The sequence below is a fragment of the Xiphophorus maculatus genome, chromosome 4, assembly GCF_002775205.1.
Source record: "Xiphophorus maculatus strain JP 163 A chromosome 4, X_maculatus-5.0-male, whole genome shotgun sequence".
Classification (NCBI taxonomy): domain Eukaryota; kingdom Metazoa; phylum Chordata; class Actinopteri; order Cyprinodontiformes; family Poeciliidae; genus Xiphophorus; species Xiphophorus maculatus.
In genome coordinates this window covers 25,175,808-25,194,738 of record NC_036446.1, presented here as the reverse complement: position 1 = coordinate 25,194,738, position 18,931 = coordinate 25,175,808, and the positions used below count along the sequence as shown (strand labels likewise).

At 38.4% G+C, this 18,931-nt stretch overlaps 1 protein-coding gene across 1 annotated transcript in view; it reads right to left on the bottom strand.

Moving 5' to 3' along the window:
* Positions 1-1,753: 1,753 nt before the first annotated feature.
* Positions 1,754-18,931, bottom strand: part of map2k5 (mitogen-activated protein kinase kinase 5) — a 55,831-nt gene continuing 38,653 nt past the window's right edge. Inside the window, exons 20-22 of the mRNA XM_005799760.3 lie at positions 17,976-18,037; positions 16,952-16,997; positions 1,754-3,446 (exon numbers count right to left, since the gene is read on the bottom strand). Coding sequence (XP_005799817.1) covers positions 3,345-3,446; positions 16,952-16,997; positions 17,976-18,037 — 210 coding nt within the window. The 3' untranslated portion in view covers positions 1,754-3,344. The remainder of the gene's footprint in view (positions 3,447-16,951; positions 16,998-17,975; positions 18,038-18,931) is intronic.

Below are 18,931 nucleotides of genomic sequence, written 5' to 3'. Positions count from 1 at the left end.
ATTTAATACACGACTAATGTATAAAAAAAAAAGTTTTCCTCTTTTCTTTCGGTCTTCATTTCGCATTCTGAACACCATTAATTCATCGGCCCAACATCTTTTTTCACTGCATTCAGACGAATTGTGAGGAAAACTCGAGAGTTATTCAGCGAGGTCGCTCCGACGCCAAGCCGACGGGTTCGAGGTGAAAACTCGCTTGCGCTGCGGGTTAACGCGTCACCTTCACTTCTTTAATGAAACTGCAGGCGCCTCTCCCTTTAGGAGTTAATGAAGTTCAGCCGCATAAGAGGAGAGTTTTTGTTATGACACGTGTGTGGAGGCATAACAGATTGTTTCGACTCAAGCTTTTCAAGTCGGGAGACAAAGGAAACGCAGCGCGTCCTTGTCGTTTCAGGCGAACAAACGCGGCCTCGTGTGAACACAATCGTTCCGCTGGACGAGATCCGCGCACCTTGAACCGCATCTCACAGGTTACATCGGATATTAATTATCAAGAATATATCAGGTGTTAATTAAAGGTGGACTGAGATTAATGACGAAATGCAAATTACAACTGAACTCATGGAAAGTGCTTACAGATTTGGGTCACACCAGTACAAGACGGCAAAAATTTCGGAATATTGAAGACAATGGGGGTTTTTTCCCACCACGTTTAAGGCCATGTTAAGTGTGAAGGCCATTCTCTGAATGCTGGCTATTATTTATTTTATTTTAATAAAGACCAGCTGAGGCTCGTTGCCGTCTGCCTGAATTACAACAAAGGCTAAACAGAGAAAAAAAGAATAATTAAAACAGTCCTGCAGAAGAGTCGGTTTTTCATTTTTTCAACACTTGCTTCAAAAGTTTTCATCCACTCATCATAGCATGAACGTGATTCCTTTGGGGCTTAAAGATTCACTTCTTAGGGTGAAACGATTGTACAACAAACAACTGCAATGACCCGGGATGTGGATTAACAGATTAGGATTACAATTCTCGCCTCAAAATCAACACATCAGGCTTACCTGAGAGATTTGTGACAGACAATAACTGAGCTTCTGAGCATAATGACAAAAGTTACGTTTGGAAGAGTCAAAGTGAGATTTTCAGATTAATGAATGCGGTACTAGCTGTTAGGATGGTGGTAGCATCATGTTGCGGGTTTGTTTCGCTGCCAGTCACACCCAATACTTAAAGATGAACATAATAAAAGAGATGGAGAACATTGAAACTTGGATAAACCTATGTGTTTAGCCACACCTAGTTGCATTGGACAATGATCCCATACTTACAGTAAAACCAATGCAAGCTAGGCTAACGCGTAGCTTCTGCTCTGATTCCTTTATTAATGAGTTATGCTTAAAAGCCAGTTCCTTTCAACAAAATCAAACCAATGTAAATGAACTCGACCTAATATACCACTAGGTACTTTTTGTTTTTTGGTCAATGTGAATCTGTGTGAACAAGGCTCCAACGTGGCGTTCCTCAGGGCTTCATTCTTGGGCCTATTTTCAAAGACAATATTTTCTTTGCTTACTGCAAAAAAAAAAGAGAAGTCATAGATTTTAGTCCCAAAAACACCACAAGTACAGATTCATGTCAAAAACTGCTCTTAGCTTTTAAACAAAAAAGGAAACCCGGCATTACTACGGCTTTTGAACAAATTTTCCCCAAAAAGATAAATTTCTTTGTCTTAATTTTAAACTTTATTTAAGTCAAGTTTAAAACCAGGACAAGTGCATTTGTTTTAAATCAAACACAAAAAGACTCCAAAACAATTTAAATACATTTTATTTAGTATATCTGGAGTATGTGCCAACATTAACAACTAGACAAAAAAGGCCGTCAGTAACATCACAGCATTAATAATTCTGCTGAATCAACACTTTTCTAAGGCTTTGTGGTTTTGATGTGGAAAAAAAAAACATTAAAAAGAGTAGAAAGGTGGTGCTTATTGTCAGCAGACAGAACAGGTAAGAAAAACAAAGGCCGCTTTCATGGCAGATTAAAAATAATCACAAAAAGGTGTCGCTTTCATTACCACGTCACAGAAAACTGTTTCTTTTTTTCTGACTGTTTTAATTTGCGATAATAATTTTGCCAACTGTTACCAGAAAATGACCAGGATCATACACTGATGTTCCTTAAAACATAGAGTCTACACATGTATAGAGTTTTATTCTGTTGACTTAAAACAATTGGGAGCTCATGTGAGAGGATCCTGCTTGGTAAATTACTTCCTCCCAAACAATAACTTCAGTGCTTTGATTAAAACAAAAGAGGAAACCATAGGTTAAACTAGCTTAAACTGAAATAAAGTCCAGTTGAGTTTGTTTTTTTTTAACCCTTCTGAGCTTATATTATAGCACATTAGCGCTGCTTCTGAATACTAAAATCATGAGACTGATGCCTGTCTTGGTCTGCGGCTTCCAAAGGTTTCAGAGACGAAATGTGTCTCTGAAACGAGCGGCCATGACAGTCAGAGGCAGATGAACGCCAGTGCCTCGGAGGCGGATTGAAAAAGGTGTCGAGTGAGAAATGTGCAGACGTCCTTCCATCTCAGAACGCAGCACATGATCCTCTTCTTGGTTCGTGGAGAGCTGGTGAGCTTGCTGATTACCAAGTCAAACAAATGTGTTGCACACACACCTCTGAGAGCGATTTGGTCTCTTGACGACAAAATGTCACAAAACACACAGAGGCAAAAAAAACATCCATTGGTATCTTTTTCTTTTCTTTTTTTTTTCTCCGTTGGGTTTAAAGAGAAACATTTGTTCTGGACCAAAAGCACAAAGAGGAGCTCTCCTTCTTTCTTTCTTTCTTTTTTTTTTAGCAAATATCAAATGACAACTTAAAGTTGCTGAGGTAATAAACGAAAGCGCATGAAAACCAGGCACAGAAGACGGGCAGTTACTCACAGGAGGAAACCTTGACATTCACTTGAAGGCCGTGCTCAGCAAAGCAAGACCCCGCCGGCCACTCGTGGTCTTTTTGCAAAGCTGTTTACTGTCTCTGATCCTTTGAGTCAATTCTCAGGATTTCTGGATTCTCCAAGAATAATAATAATAGTAATAAAAAAACAAAACATGGGAGAGCATCTGCTACACAAGATGGAGATTGAGACAGCGAAGCTCGGACTGCACAAAGTCTGGACACGCGTCCCGGGATACGAGCTCCTCCGTGTTTCGTCAGCCGAGTCTTTTTAAATAAACAGATTCTCAGATAAAGTATGTAACAATTATTACCCAGTCATTAATGCAGTGCATGTGGACGTACTTGGCCCTGAAGGCTTTTGTAAGTGCTCATGGTTTGGTGTCAAATGTCCCGGTGAGTAACGTCTGGACAGCAGGAGGACGCCCGACGTGTCACTGAGCCTGCTGAGATCGCCTCTCCTCCAGACAGCGACAGACCCACATGGACACCACCTCGGCATTCCCATCGTTGTACTGGATTATAAAGGAATGGTCCTGAAACAAGCAGGAAAACAATGGTTAGAAAGGACTGACAGACGTCTTTGGGAAAGATGCAAGAATTTCATGAGTTGACCAAATCTTTGGAATTAAAATCTTCCAAATAAGAGAAAAAAAAAAGTTTTTCACCACCCTTTAAATATTTGATCGTATTTCCATATAAACTCAAATTGTTTTTAAATGGTAGGAAATTATTAGACACCAAATAACGGTTTTTATTCAAATTTTGTTTACATAAACTAAACTACTATTGGCATTTGATAGAAAAACATTTCACTTTCTACTTGAACAATGCAAAAACTCAAAATCTTACCAAAAGTCATTTTGGTTTATTTTCTAGTGCAAACATCTCAGTACACTTGAAATAAGACAAAACTCACTCACAAGTAAATTTACAGCAAGATAGAAGGTTGTTTTACGTAAATAACTCCTTAATATTGATTAAAAAGTACTAGTTCCACTGGCAGATTAATTCACTTAGACATTTTTCAAATAAGTGAAATAATCTGCCAGTGGAACTAGCACTTTTTCATCAATATTAAGGAATTATTTACTTAAAACAAGCTGCTACATCTTGCTGAAAAGTTAGTTTTGTCTTATTCCAAGTCTAATAAGATATTTCCACTAGAAAATAGACCAAAACGACTTTGTAAGATTGTGTGTTTTTGCAGTGCAAGTCTTTGGAAGTTACACTTGTGTAATTTTATTTTGAAATGACAGTCCCGAGTTTCATTAAATATCTGCTCATATCATTGCATGACCTCCACAGTAACGCTTAAGGATTGGCTGCAAAATCAAAGGTAATGAGCTTCCTCACAAAAACAAAGACACGTCTAACAGCCATTAAGTTTCTTTCACTTAACTCCACATTATAATTTTTTATTATCGAACAGACGGACCGGAGTCGCAAACGTTATTAGGCCTTTATGTAGAAAGGTGTTAGAATTTGTGAGATTTGTGCTTATCCCCAAATATGGACCACGAAATGTTGATAAAATCCAAATAAAGTAAACAAGCACAGCAATAAAACCTGTTAAATATTAATGCCCGACAGATTTGAAGTGACGACGTCCCAGAGAACATCCTGGGTTTAACGACCTTCTTGAGCTGTGTCAGGATATAAAGTGAGATGTGTAATAAAAAAAAAAAAAGATAAAAAACAAAATAAATAACAACGCTTTAAAAATGAAATTCAGAATAATTCTGACTGCTTTTCATTAGCGGAGCAAACAAATCAAAATGTTCCACCTGGCGACTGACAGCTCGTAAAGGCTGTTAAACAGCGCCGGTGTACGCTTGCAGCAGGACTGGAAAAAGAGATGTCACATGTGATATCTCAGTCGGAGCGAACCCGGTCACCCAATCCCCCTCGACGGCTTTCCAGAGAGAAGCCGGGGGGTCGCAGAGGTCACCCGGAGGTCAGGGATGAAACGGGAGCAGGTTGTAAATGAAACAAATCAACTCAGGGCTGACCGGGAATTTTCGTTGAGACGTCTCAATGTCCAATTACATAAGCAAGGAAGCTTTAATGAACTTGTCAGCACTGATTTCAACAACATCTGACCAGAACAACAAGAGATCACGTCAGTGGTGCACAGTGTAGATCCTAACAAGGAGATCGATCAGAGAAAAAAAAAAAAAAAGATAGAGACTACTGTTTGGTCTGGTCTAGACGGAGCACACGTCTCAGTGATGCTGTGCAAGAAAGTCATGAGTTAAAGTGTTTGGCAGAATTTGGAGACAGACTTGAATCGAGTAGGATTACAATTGATCTTTGTGATCAGAAGTCTGTTTCTTCACTTCACTTCCTGTTTGCACAGTAAGGATCTACACATTTACATCAGGCAGAATATGGTGGATCCCCAGTATTAGTGGGGGTTAATGACCACAGACAAACATCTATGAATACTTAAGATTCCCACTAAAAACACTTAAATAAATACTTGTTTTAATAGTTCAGATACCAAATATACCATATTGTGTATTGATAAGCACAGTGGGGACCACCTAAGGATTGTCACAGAAACTAATATCTAGTTTTCCTTATTTCCACCCTCTAGCTAACAGCCAATCAGTGTTAAGGAAAATAAATGACACTCCTGGATTGGCAGCTTCACAAATCCCAGCCAATAGCGTGTCAAGTAGAATTGATGGGTATGTCAGCTTCCAAAGCCACATTTTATTTAATATATTAGCTGTGCTCTACAGAAAAATCCATAGTCTTTTGCAAATAATTTGGAGTTATGTTTCAAAGAAAAATATGCGAATATGCAGCAGTCCTCTGTATCTCACTGAATATTTAGGGGACAGAGAGGGGACCAGTTAACATGATAATTGTTTTTTAAGCATTTATATGAGGATATGTATAAGTAATAGTCTAGTGCAAACAGAACCCAGTTGTACTTAGTGGGAAGAAAATATCCAAAGCTAGTGTCTTCTACGATCAATGAAGCTAAAACAAAGGCTAAATATCAATTAGATATTCCTAAACACTATTAAAAAAAATAAAAAAAATACCAGCTTAAAACATTTTATACTCAGTGTTATCATTATAATTTGTTGAATACTAGTGAATTTATTTTAGTATCATTGCAGCTCTTCACAGCAAGCCAAAAAGGAAAATGATAGCATGAAAATGACTCCATTTTAATCTTAACACAAGAACAAAAGTACAAATTCCTGAGCAATTTCCTTCTGATATTCAGAAAAAGAAAAAGATTATCCGACGTTCTAATTGAGTTTCAACATCATGTACTTGCAATAACACGACTTTTGGCTGTTTCCCAACTGTGTTTGGACAGCATTGTGCCAAAACCGATCATTTTCCACAACTGCTATGTGTCATTTATTAATTGTTGCCAGTATACTGGAACATAAAAAATCTAAATACATTTTAAACACATTAAAGTAGATTCAGTCTTCTACGGGTACATAGGGAAGTAATTTTGTACTTCCTCAACAAGCGTAGAGTATAACCTGAGCTGACATCTGCTGCAGGTTTAATACCCATATACACAACACAAACCTGCATTACACAGCAGATACAGTTACTATATAAAAGAGGAATAAGTCACAATTGATAATTTATCAGTTTCTTGAAGGAGAGTCATGTAAATGAACCCAGACATGAATTAAATGCCATGGGATAAACGGATGGGAAAGGGTCCAAGTTACCCTAAATAATGAGGTTTGGTCCAATCAAAGTTGGTGTAAATGGTAAAAGGTAGGTTGGGTATCACCAATCCCCTACTTATTGTTGCTTATTGAAAACATGAAAAGCAAGAACACAAGTAAAATGTCTCTGATCCTCAATGTTTAGAAGATTAAGCTGCCCGACTAATGACACAATTCTAACTTCCACCACATATTCTGCTGTCAACTTATTGTTTAAAGCTGTTTTAGTTAAAGGATAAACCGCTTGCCATTTTCTATATCCCGCTGCAGGTTTGCTGTCAGATTTACACTGTGGACTCATTAAACGCCTCTCAACAACAAACAAACAGGTTCACACCATGCAAAATTAGCAAAGAAGTAGGACACACTGGTGGTGATGCTCCACTTCCTCTCTCCCAGGGGTCTTTTGGTCTATTTCTGGCTACACAGGGAAATATGTGGGCATGAAAATTCTCTAAAATCAAATTCAGGGTGAACACTGTTGCTGCTTGCTTGCTCATCAGGGTCTCTTACTCACAGTTAACATTTTAACTCACCACAGTAGAGGAAACGGTTGCATACTTCAGAGTGCTCCGACTGTGAACAAAGTGTACGGACTGTAAAGGACTGGCGCAAGCCCCATCAATCCTTTTGCCCTTCTAATGGGCAGCTAGGGTTAACACAGTCTGAGGTTAATTACTGTCATATCAGTGCGAGCATGTGTGTCAGCGAGAGACACACACTTCCGCGCACACAGCGGACGCTCCTGGGTGCCCCTCTAAGAGCTGGACATCCATCTCATCAATCTTTCTTTTTTGTGTCTGCACTGAACAAGTGATATAAGAATAAAGAGGACGTCCTAAGTGACGTTTTCCTTTTCTCTTGTTTTAAATCAATCTCTGGAACCTCTGCTCCAGAAATTAACCCCGACATGCCAGAGGAATCTGCTGGAGTCTGGCCTGGATGAAGGTGGCAGTCAAAATGCATATGCAACATGCACACCATAATGAGGTGGGTGAAGCTTGGCAGGTGGGGAAATTCGCTGGTTTGACCAAAGGATTCGATGTGGTCAAACTCTGAACAGCGGCAAATCTAAAACACAAAACGTGTTGTATGTACAATGAGAAGCACATCATAAATGCATGTCTAAGTCCATATGTTAATAAACCCTTTGATTAATAAGACAGACTGGAAAAATACTGTATAAATATAATCTGGTAGATCCAGATGCAATTAAAAAAAAACTTTCAGCCTTAATCCCTGCATGAAAATTAATGATTGAAACATGAAGACTGTGACTACATCCTTGTTTGTATGAAAAACAAAAATCATCCACTTTGCTACACCTTTGAAAGAGAAACTATTTATTCCTGAACACAATCAATTCACATTTCCTTTAAAAAAAATAACATTTCCCAAATAGAGTTAGTACAAGTCTCATTTAAAAATAGCTCTATAGGAGCTATAGACAAAACCACAGGAATTTAAGGAAGTTGAGTTGATTTCAGAATAAGAACTTTACAAATCAACTAAGAATCTTGAAATGATTTCAAGAACAAATTCAGGGAATTAATGTTGAGTTGCGTTGGTCACAAAAGAGGAGCCGTCTTAGTCTTGGGATGGAGCGTCGTATTGTTTTAAATCCTCACAGTAAATGGGTAGAAAGGATAAAAATCTAAAATCTGACAATCCGTACAATATAAAAGTTGAAAATAAAATTTGAGCTTAAAATCTAATGAAAATATTAAATAAATTATCTGTGACGTTTCAAATGAGTAACATGCTGATGAGAGAGGCCACCATTCAGATTATTTCTTGGCACAAATGAACTATGCAATATTCAATTACTAAAACAGTTTAGGATTTTAAGAGTTATTTAAATCTCAATCAAAGTGTTATCGTTTATATAATTATTAAGTCTATTCATTTACTCTTTTATTATGTTTATTTAAATTTTTATTCATGTTTTTAGTCAAATTCAGTTTGTGGCCCTCAATTGTTTTTGGTTAATGTTAAAAAAAGGAGGCTTAAAAATGTATATCGTCCAAGAAGCCTTAATCTACCACTTACTGAAAAGGAAGTAGAAACTTTAAGAAAAATATTTTATCTCTTGCTTTTTTCTATTATTTTTAGGTATGCCTTTTTAAAAAATCTTTTAATCCTCATTGGGTAAATAGGCTTGGACTATAAAAACAAAAGCCTCCTCATCTTTCCTCTCCCGCCTCCACACATGATCATGTAATAATTAAATTACCTGCACCTTAAATTAAGTTTGAAACCTTTATTAGAGGAGTTATGAATGCAGAGTGAATAACTACTCGTTGGATCAGGTCATTCAAGGTGTTGGACTTTCCGCCGTATTAAAGCAGGGTCAGAGGTGAGACGGGAGAAGGACTCATTTAAAAGTTGCATTAATCACCGTCTTGCCAAATCAAACCGGGATAATCACCTGCAACTGCTCTGCTCAGAAGGAAATGACCCAAACCCAGGGGAAATTCTACCCAACACTTTAATTGTTTGAAGCCTTTGAAGGGTCTGTTTAATCCAAGATTAATTTATGCGATTTTAAATAACTCTGTGCATGATTAATACGCCGAGATGAAATTAAAAGCAGTTTGGGGCAATTATAACAAGGGACTGGTCATCACCTCATTAGAATGGTGTTGGAGACAACATGGCGAGTGTGTGTGTGTGTGTGTGTGAGAGGGAGAAAAAGGTGAAGAGGTAGATAGAATAACTAGGTCTTTACGGATTTGCATGCTAATCGCTACATCCCACTGGAAACTTGTCGGCATTAGGCGTGTCCAACCTATGATGTATCCAAACTTTTCTGAGGTGTCTTAAAATGCCATTTACCCTCAACGTCTGATAATCTGTGCATCTAATGTCCACACACCCCTTTTCCCCGATACGCAGCTCCGTCTCTGTCCAACGTTACGTCGCAGGTCTACCTTTGCGCGCCGGATGTCTCGAGAGAATTTGGACGTGAAGAATTAATCTTTTATGCCCTCGCTTAAGGAGCAAAGTGTTCCCAGGAGCTCTGATTTGAAACAGTGAATGTCGCAGCAACACAATTTGTCACAGAAGAATCTAGAGAGGAATTGGATTCCTTGTAGACAACTCGCACAGTTACCTTAGAAGTTTGACCTTAGAAGTTCTTATTTCAGGCGCGTTTTAGTAGTGGGCGAAACATTTAGCAATATAAATAGAAAAAAAACCTGCCTCCACGTTCTACCTTGGTGGTCTTCTAGCACCACTTGCACTCCTCAAGTGGTGGACTCATGGACTGTTATAAAAATGCTGATATGGAAGACCAGCCTAAACAAAGTTTGATGATTCACAAACTAGAGAAGAGTCCAATAAAAAGTACAGGAATGGTGGGTTTAACTAAGGACCCTGTAATTACAGTAGATCGGGAACTTGGGTGTTAGATGGTATCTGCTGGATTCCTTGGTTGTCAACCATTTGACAATAAGCACTTTATGAATCCTTGAATCTGACTGAATGGATTTGTGGTGCAGTGGATAGATTATATCTTTATGCCACTGAATTTAATGTGGGATTAACTGAACAACAACTTTACAGTAGTCTCTTGCAAACTCAAAGTGCTAGAAAAAGAGTCTCAGGGGCCATTCTCTGATGATCTTTACTTCCTGTTTTGAGCAATGTATGTACCTTAGCAACTCCACAGTGCATCAGCCTCACCCTTTGAATAGGACACTCAAAGGAAGTCATAAGTGCTGAAGCACAAATCCCTAGTCTACTGTCCTAAATGCTTTTTCTTTTTTTGAAGAGATGTCATTTGAAAATCAGATGGTGAAAAAGAAATTTTGTACTCAAAAGTGGCATGCACCACCAAAAGGCTCCTAATGTGGGTTTACATGGTTCAAATTTATAAGATTATAATTTATAAGAAGCCATTTTTCGAGATGGACCCCCACCAATGTGTGCTGCCCTTTTGACACTGCAGCAACTGACTGCATTACATCACACACTTTCAGAAATGATTGGATCATTCTGGGTTACTGCCTCAGTGCTTTAAGCTTTTCTTTTTTTGTCAGTTGTATTTTAAAATACTGTTACTTTCTGTGCAATTGTCAATCATTTTTATATTATCTCAACTTCAAACTACTACACAAGTGTAGCAACATTGTTTATTATACACCAGCAATTATTGTCAAACTGCTTTTTAGCTTTGATCTTTATTATAAGATAAGTTTTACGGTGGTTTTAAATCCAGTTTTTATACAAAAACTGACAACAACAGAAAAACCCAAAGTGTCAATGGGGTTTACATCAATGAAAACCCAGGGGTGAAATGTGAAAACATGCGTCAGGGAAGGCGCTGACAGAAAAGATTAGAAGGGAGACGACACCAGTGGTTGGACACAGGAGGTGCAATGATATAAAAGCATGCATGTGAAAAAAAAAAGACTTTTCGCACATGTATTGATGTCAACATTAAGACGTAGTTTTTTTTAGAGAGAGAAAACCTTACAACTTTAAAACTACTTTTTAAAAAACTATAAATCATGATAGAAATCCCCCCCTAAGACAATAAATTCTTGGAAACAAACTGGAAAATCAGATTTATCATTCAGTTATTGCTTTGAAAACAAAAAAAAAATTGTTTCAGGTCACAGCGTTAATATTAAAAGACTATAAAGTAAAGTTACAATGTGCATCAGATCTAAAAGATCTAAAAGAAATGTGCATGAGATCTCAATGTGCTATGGACAAAATAAAGCTCAATGGCTCCATTTTTCCCCCAATAATGTGTGCGTTTGTGCAAGTAAAAATCAAGCTGGAGGCGAGTACGAGAAAAGAGGGGGTTCTTTTGTGAAAAACCGAGGGGCTCATCTGGTCTCTGGGCCTAAGAAATTTGAGTGTATCTGCCAGCGTACACATGGACGGCGGAGAATAGACGAGCAGGACGGGAGGGCTGCGTTTACAAGGGCGCTAAAAGGCGAAGGTTGTCGCGGAGGACCAAGGGACCAAGAGGAAAGAGAGAGAAACGGGGCGCAGAAACGATGCTGTGAAAATCACAAGCTGTAGAAAGGTTCGTTATATTAATTCTTGGAAAGAAGCATTGAGAAATATCTTCCAATAGGATCACAGCAAAGTGCTTTTGGTGAGTCTTAAAAAACTCACAAAAGGAGTCATTTTAGGAATTTGTTGATCGAGACACTTTTATTCCAATCAAACTACTGAGACTACCGGATTCCTGGAAAGATTGTTGACTGACTGAGTTGAGTGGAGTTTGAAGTAACAGATGTTGTGGGTCTGAGTTTAAACAGCAAAGTTTCAGACTAATTCACATGTAAGTGCACATGTGTATCTAATATTCCTGTTGATCTTTTCAAATGAATGAACAATTTATTGTGAAATGCATCAACTTTAGCGATTATACCACCACAGGAAACTCTATAATAGTTACTAATAGTAACTATTATTATCTGTTTTATAATTGTGTTGCAGTTATTAAAGAAAATCTAAACCACCAGGTCAGACGTCATAGTAATGTCTTTTTATCCCCATTTATTTTTGTTATAGCAGGAAACCAAAATCTCACTCGTACATGATAGGTCACAAGCAGATACCTAGTGACCTACAGAATTGTTTAATGTTTATATTATGATGCACAAATTAAGAGCCATATAAGAAAATAATATATTCCAATGGGCTTAAAGACACAGACAATTAGTTCACTTCTCTGAAAAGTCAAGTTCATCAGCTGCTGAATCACACGTAAATGTTCTCCTGCTCCACAAAAATAAAAGTTTAACTTTGGCTTCAAGTGGTCATTTTGTTTGGTTTTATAGAGTCAGAGTTAACTTTTGATGCTGTCTGAGAGAAAACGAAATGCTTTTTACGGCGCGCTGCGTCACCAGCTGCAGGTCAGACATCCAGCTGACTGAGTGAGGAAAGCCGCATGCTTTGAGAGTAGTATGTAGAAGCATTATCTGGGTAATTTAAAGCAAGAAATGTTGCATTTTGTGATGTAAAGTTTAACTTTTTACTTTGTATTTCCTTTTTCTACACTTAATAGCCTTCAGGTAAAATACATCCGTGTCTGTTAGATATCAACAACGTGGTGTAAGTTGGAGCTTTGCTCAGACTGTTGGTGTGTGACGGTCATCTTGAGGAGTGGAAAGAGGATGTGTGGTTTCAAAACAGAGAATAAGTTTTGTGTTTGACTGCAAACAGCCAGAGCACTGAGAAAAATGGCTGATATGACAATGCTATTTTTCCTAATGCCACCTAATGTAGATGTGGCAAAAACACTGTGCATTTTTCGTGAGCACAAAGTCAGTAGAGTGCAAGGACATCTCTGTCCGCTCAGCTGGACTAAAAGTGTGGATCAATTCGATTGCATTGTTTTATTCAGCTTACTCTATTTTCTATGCTAGAAGTCCTACTTTTTTATAATTTTGCTAACCATAGAACTTATAGTCAAATGCAACTTACATTTGCTTCTTTCCCTCTTTGTGGCGCATTTATTGAATATTGAGTTAGATGTTACTGTCATGAGTCAAGTAAACAGTAGACTTAAAGAACTTAACTGTGAACTTAAAGAACGCGCTGCCGGGAGAGGATTGTTTGCAGTTCTGGTTTCCAAGAGAGCAACAACAAAATATCCAACAGCCTTCCAGTCTCAGGGTGAACTCCCTGGGCAGACAGCAGCTGTGTGAGCCAGGAGAGACCAAGCTGAGAGACTGGACTGAAACTGGAGCAGAAGCCGAAGCGGGTACCCAGAAAGTAAATAATGAATGTCCGAAAATAGAGGTACTCCCTGTCTGGTTATATAATGAGGCTGTTTTTCTGGTACCTGACCTCCAGGTTTCCCTTTGCTGGGGCACATTTCCATTTTGTGAATTCGTCTAAACCTTCCCTCAGGCTCCAGTCAGGTATTTAGACATCCAAATAGTGTGTAAACCCTTAGTTCACCTTTATAGAGACCAACTCTTTCACAATCTCGCTTTAAATAGTTGCTTCCTGCTTGTTCTTGTGTTGTTAGTCATTATATTAATGTGATTACCACGTTTAAAACTGATTCCATGGGCTTTCCAGGATGCATGGAGAGGCCATGCATCCTTCAGTTTTAGCAGCAAGATATTTATCAAGCAATATCCTCTTCGCTACAATGTTTTGGAATATCTCCATAGCAACGTCTTTGAATCCAGCTAGACATATTAGTGTGGTGGAAACTGGGATCCTTCTGTCCAGATGACTACTGCAAACCCTACATCCTTTTGCAGCGGTGTATAACTAAGATAAAACCTAAAACTGCAATGGAAACAGTGATGACTATTGCTAACCGTAAGATTGTACAGCGGCTGGTTACCATGGAGACTAAATGCAGGCTTGTGGAGGGACGTTGTTGACCAAGAAGTACTAGATTTTTCCAGTTGCTCTCAAGTGAGGATATTCTACGTCTTAAAGAGAAGAAGACAAACTATTTTGTTTCAATATATACACTACGGTACATAAAAACTGCCAAAAACATTTTACCTGCACGGGGCTAACTAAGCCTGATCTTTGTCGGGCTACATTTGAAAATGGTAAGTGGGAAAAATGCAAAGAGTATCTGAATGAACTAAATGAGGGATAAAACTGCCAATAAATGTTTCAAGTTTTGTGATAAGAAAGTAATAGTTGGTGGCAACATTTCTCTAGAAAGTTCTCACATAGGAATATTGGCCTGAACTGGGTGTGACTTGGCTGAGGTAAATGCTCTTTCAGACATTTGTGTTGTGTAGTAAATATACCTCATTTCAATAGCTGCCTTAATTTAGGACATTGATAAAGTAAGTGAACAGGATGCAAAGGTTTGTCTCGTCAAAGAGCATCTAATGGGACGTAATCCCAGAAACAACAATAGCATAAAGAATAGCTATGCCACTGATAAGAGAGAACACAAGCTGAAAGCTAATGATAAACAAATAGCAGCAAGGTGAGTGTATACAGTCGTAAACCAACATTATTTGCTCAGTCCCTGCGCTATTGTGTGATTTTCTACATTACTTTCCATAGATAAAAAAAAAACAAAAACGAGAGAGTAAATGGTTGCACTTTTTGTGTGCGACACAGGAGTGAAGAGGAGCGGTGACTCGGTGCATTAACATACAGATAGAATAGGAAAAGAGTTTTAATGTACTCAGGAGGCTGGAGGAATGGAGATGTAGAATGAGAGGTGCGGAGGAAAGGGCCGATGAAGACGAGGAGAGAGAAAGACAATCAGCACAGTGGTGACACAGAGGCAGGCATCCATGACCTTGTATCTCAGTTCATCATGCAGGAAAAGAAATGAAAGGCCCACAGGAAGGAAAGAAATATATGAGTAAAGAGAAGACGAGCAGGATGGAGGGGAAGATGGAGTCAAAAATGGAGGAAATTCAACAAACAGCTCAGGGATCACAGATGAGCGTGTTACAACGAGAACGTGAAGAAAAGAAGAAACAGTGACAGGAACGACGACGTAAACAGCTTCATTAGAACAGCACTGACCCAACCCAAAGAATGTGAAAGCTGTAAGGACAAAATCTGTGACTATAAAAGGAATATATATATATATATATATATATATATATATATATATATATATATATATATATATATATATATATATATATATAAACTTACTGAAAGACAAAGATAGCAGCTATCAGGTCCAGTAATCTGTGACTGTGCACATGGAAGAAGGAGAGAGTGGGGACACCCTGTGCTTGGGGACAAGTGGGGCATCAGAGACACTATCCAGGGCAAAACAAAGGGGACAAAAAAGTTCAAGGATGAACTATGAGGACAAGTCTGTGGGGTCAAAGTGACGCTTTGGGCAATGTTCTGCTGAGAAATCTTCAATCCCGAGTTCAGTGTGAAGGGAACAACCTTCCTAATATCCAATATCTAACCTAATATCTAATTGGTGCACTTTATGAATTTAAAAATGGTAAAGAGGTTAAAATTTATGAGACCAAGAAGAAGTAACACTTATTTTCCTATGGAAAGTTCTGCGTGAACGGAAATCGATATTTAAACCAGCAAATAAATCTGAAATCCCTGTTCAACCAACATTTTACTTTACTCCTCCTTTCGGGTGCGAGACTGAGAACATGCAACCTGCTAGCGGCTCTGCATTTACACCTTGCACCACTCTGTTCTGCAAACGCCAACCTTCAGCACTCATTTCTCTGTGGACCCCCAAGTCGCTGTCATTGCTCCCACACGCAGAATCCTGACTGTGTTGCAACTCTTAAAAGCCCGTTAGAGTAAATGTCTGGTTTCGTGTGCTAATGCCAGAAGTGAGAAAACAGTCAAGGTCACACCGGGCCAGAGATGCGTTGGCTTGGCTGTCAGACAAGACAGAAATAGCTACAACTTGGCAAAGTCGATTTATTTATTTTTTTTCAGATAATCTGGTGCTGTTCTGATTATTGCCTAAATCATTCCCAATTAAATGAACCCTAAAGCTAAAAGTAGCAATAAACTTTAAGAGAAACAAATGAGTTATTTAGTTATTCTGAGCAAAAAACAAAACAAAAAAAAACTCATCTTGCTTGCCAAAATTTGAGTTAATGAAATTCTTTATATTTGTTTTTTTTCCCTAATATTTCAAGGACAACATTTACTGATGTGTGTCTTACTTTTACTTGTTTTTTCTAAAAAACAATTTACCTAAATGAAATGAAACAAAAAACTATAAATTAAATACTGCAAAGAAACCCAACTACTGGATGTAAACTTGTAATGAATTTGTTTTCATTACATTTCATCAGTCAACTTTTACTGAATAAAAGTTGACTGATAGGTTTTAAAAAGATGATAAAGCATCAAAGGACTTGTCTTTCTTTTTGTTTAGGCGCAATGTTTGCCAGATGCATTAACAGTGCTTTAATTTTTTATTTGAATTTCTTTATGTCAACTGATCAAATTTTACACGGTTGTAAAACCAAGTTTTTCAACGAAGAAATGATGTGAATCTCGTGAAACCAAGCGTGGTTCCCTTAAGACGGCTTTTAAAGTGGTGAAATTGAAAGAAATACTCTTGAAGGAGGTCTCAAACCTGCCTCAAGGTTTTCTGCGATATGAAATCCTTCTTTGGTAGCGAAAAGTTCATTCCTGTTGTTTCCACATGCTGCTACCAACATGGCGGGTCCTTGACCCAAGACACCTCAATCACTGCCAGAAACACAACTGCGTTTCCAGAAGACACAGATAAAACTACTTGAAACTCCACCAGAGCACGTGAATGTTAACACCATCTGTACACATTTACAACAACAACAAAAGGAAAAATATGTTTTTATATCCTCAGAAGACTGTTTAATAGGAGCCTCGGTTTAACTTACCAAGAGATTATTAGGTGCGGGTCTCTCCTTTGGGTTCTTTCGCATGCTGAGAAAAGAGAGACACAAGCAGAGAGATTCCAGTCATCATTCGCTGTATTGCAAAGTGCAAAAGAGCTGTTTTTGTTCTATTAATATATGCATATTTTCATTAATAAATTGATATATGAAAGGAGCCTTTCTACGAAATCCTTCATGCCACAGACGCTGAAAAAAGAAAGAGTGAATAGCCATACAACACAGGTAATTTATTCCACATAATTAGAGAATTTGTGTGTGCGCGTCCTCCGTATTGTGTTTACTGTGATCCGTCAGAACGACCGACACGGGGGACTGTGTGCAGTTAGTCGTGAAACTGCTTTATGTATCATAATGAAAGGGCCATGACCGTCTAAGAATAGTCAGACAGTAGAGTACAAACGCTGCACCAAAGCAGGACGGAGCACCTGTGCAGAGAGGTATCCTGTGTGAGCAAATACAGCCGCCACGGGGGACAAACAGCAGCTGCCATGGTCTGCTGGTGAGCACTGAGCACACACACTCATACACAGAGCATGCATGTGGTTTGGGAGTGCATGTAAATGTTTGCCTAACTGTAAAGGTTACAAGTGGCTAATGAATCAGAGGCAAACAGGGTAAACACTGGATTTTGTCCTCACGCATTAGAAAAGCAGTCACTGTCAAAGGGGCAGCTTTTAATCTATTGCTAGCAGCCCCAAATATTATGGTTGAAGCCAACTACGACACAATGAAACCACACACACAGGAACATGCACTTTAATGCCATTAAATACTATAATACCCTTGATTCATTCAGGATCATTTGGCCCGTTCACGACAAATATGGCCTGCGGGATTTTGAACTGTTCAGTCTGACACACTGAAGTCAGAGCTGGTCGTGTTTTTGTTGGTCACAAAAACGAGACAAATGTAATATAAACTCACCCAAAAATTGTTAACAGTTGAAAGCGTTTTAAGTATAAATCATTTTACAATATTGGCACCAGTGACATCGCGTCTGACTCACCACTGAGTGATGAAGTGAACGAACTTTTCACTGAACTGTTCAACGGGAAGAACTGGAGGGTCCTGTAGGAGGAAACAAGCCCATTTGTTTAGAAAACAACAATTCAATTAAGGACAGAAAAAAAAAAGTATTTTTTAAATATTTTACTCTTATTTTTTGCTAGGTCAGAAATTTACACACACCAAGCTCAATACGCCTTTAAAACAATTTGCTCACATGATGATGATGTCATGACTTTGTAAGCTGCTGCAGCACAACTGTGGGTGTATTTAAAGGCAACACCTCAAACACACCACTTCCATGTGCGTAACTTCATATGGGGCCCGGGTTTTGGGCCTAAGGAGTGAACTTAGTTTAGGTTAGGTTTCGAATTAGGCATGTACTGCTAATGGTTAGGTCTAGGAAAAATGTCTGAGGTAGGCATAAATGCAGTTACTAAAATAAATGGAAGTCAATACAAAGTCCTAATATGGGTAGAAATACAAACTTGTGTGTGTGTACTGTGAGTAAACTTGATGTCCAACTTAATGTTATTTTAGTTTGCCATTAAGTTCCTGTCTATAGGTGTTACAGATTACAGTTATTATCATCATCTAATATTAAGGAAACATTGCTTTGAATTAAACATGGTTTCATTGTGGGCAGAATTGTGTATTTGTATAAACAACATACTTCATAAAAACCGAAAAAAAAAATCTTTGACATCCGCTTTCATTTAAAGATGGTAATTGTGACAGTGTGGCCGTCTCTACCAATATGAAAGTCTCTGGGAGAAGACATTGTTAGACATGGTTACTCCTGTAATCGTAGGGTGCTGTACTTGGTTTTAATCTTTCAATCCACAAAACGTGAACATCTATCCTGTGGTATTTTATGTGCCTCCATATGTTGTATAGATAATCATGGTGGGCCGGCATGGCCACAAATGTCAGGGCCATTTTCTGGTCCCAGTCCTG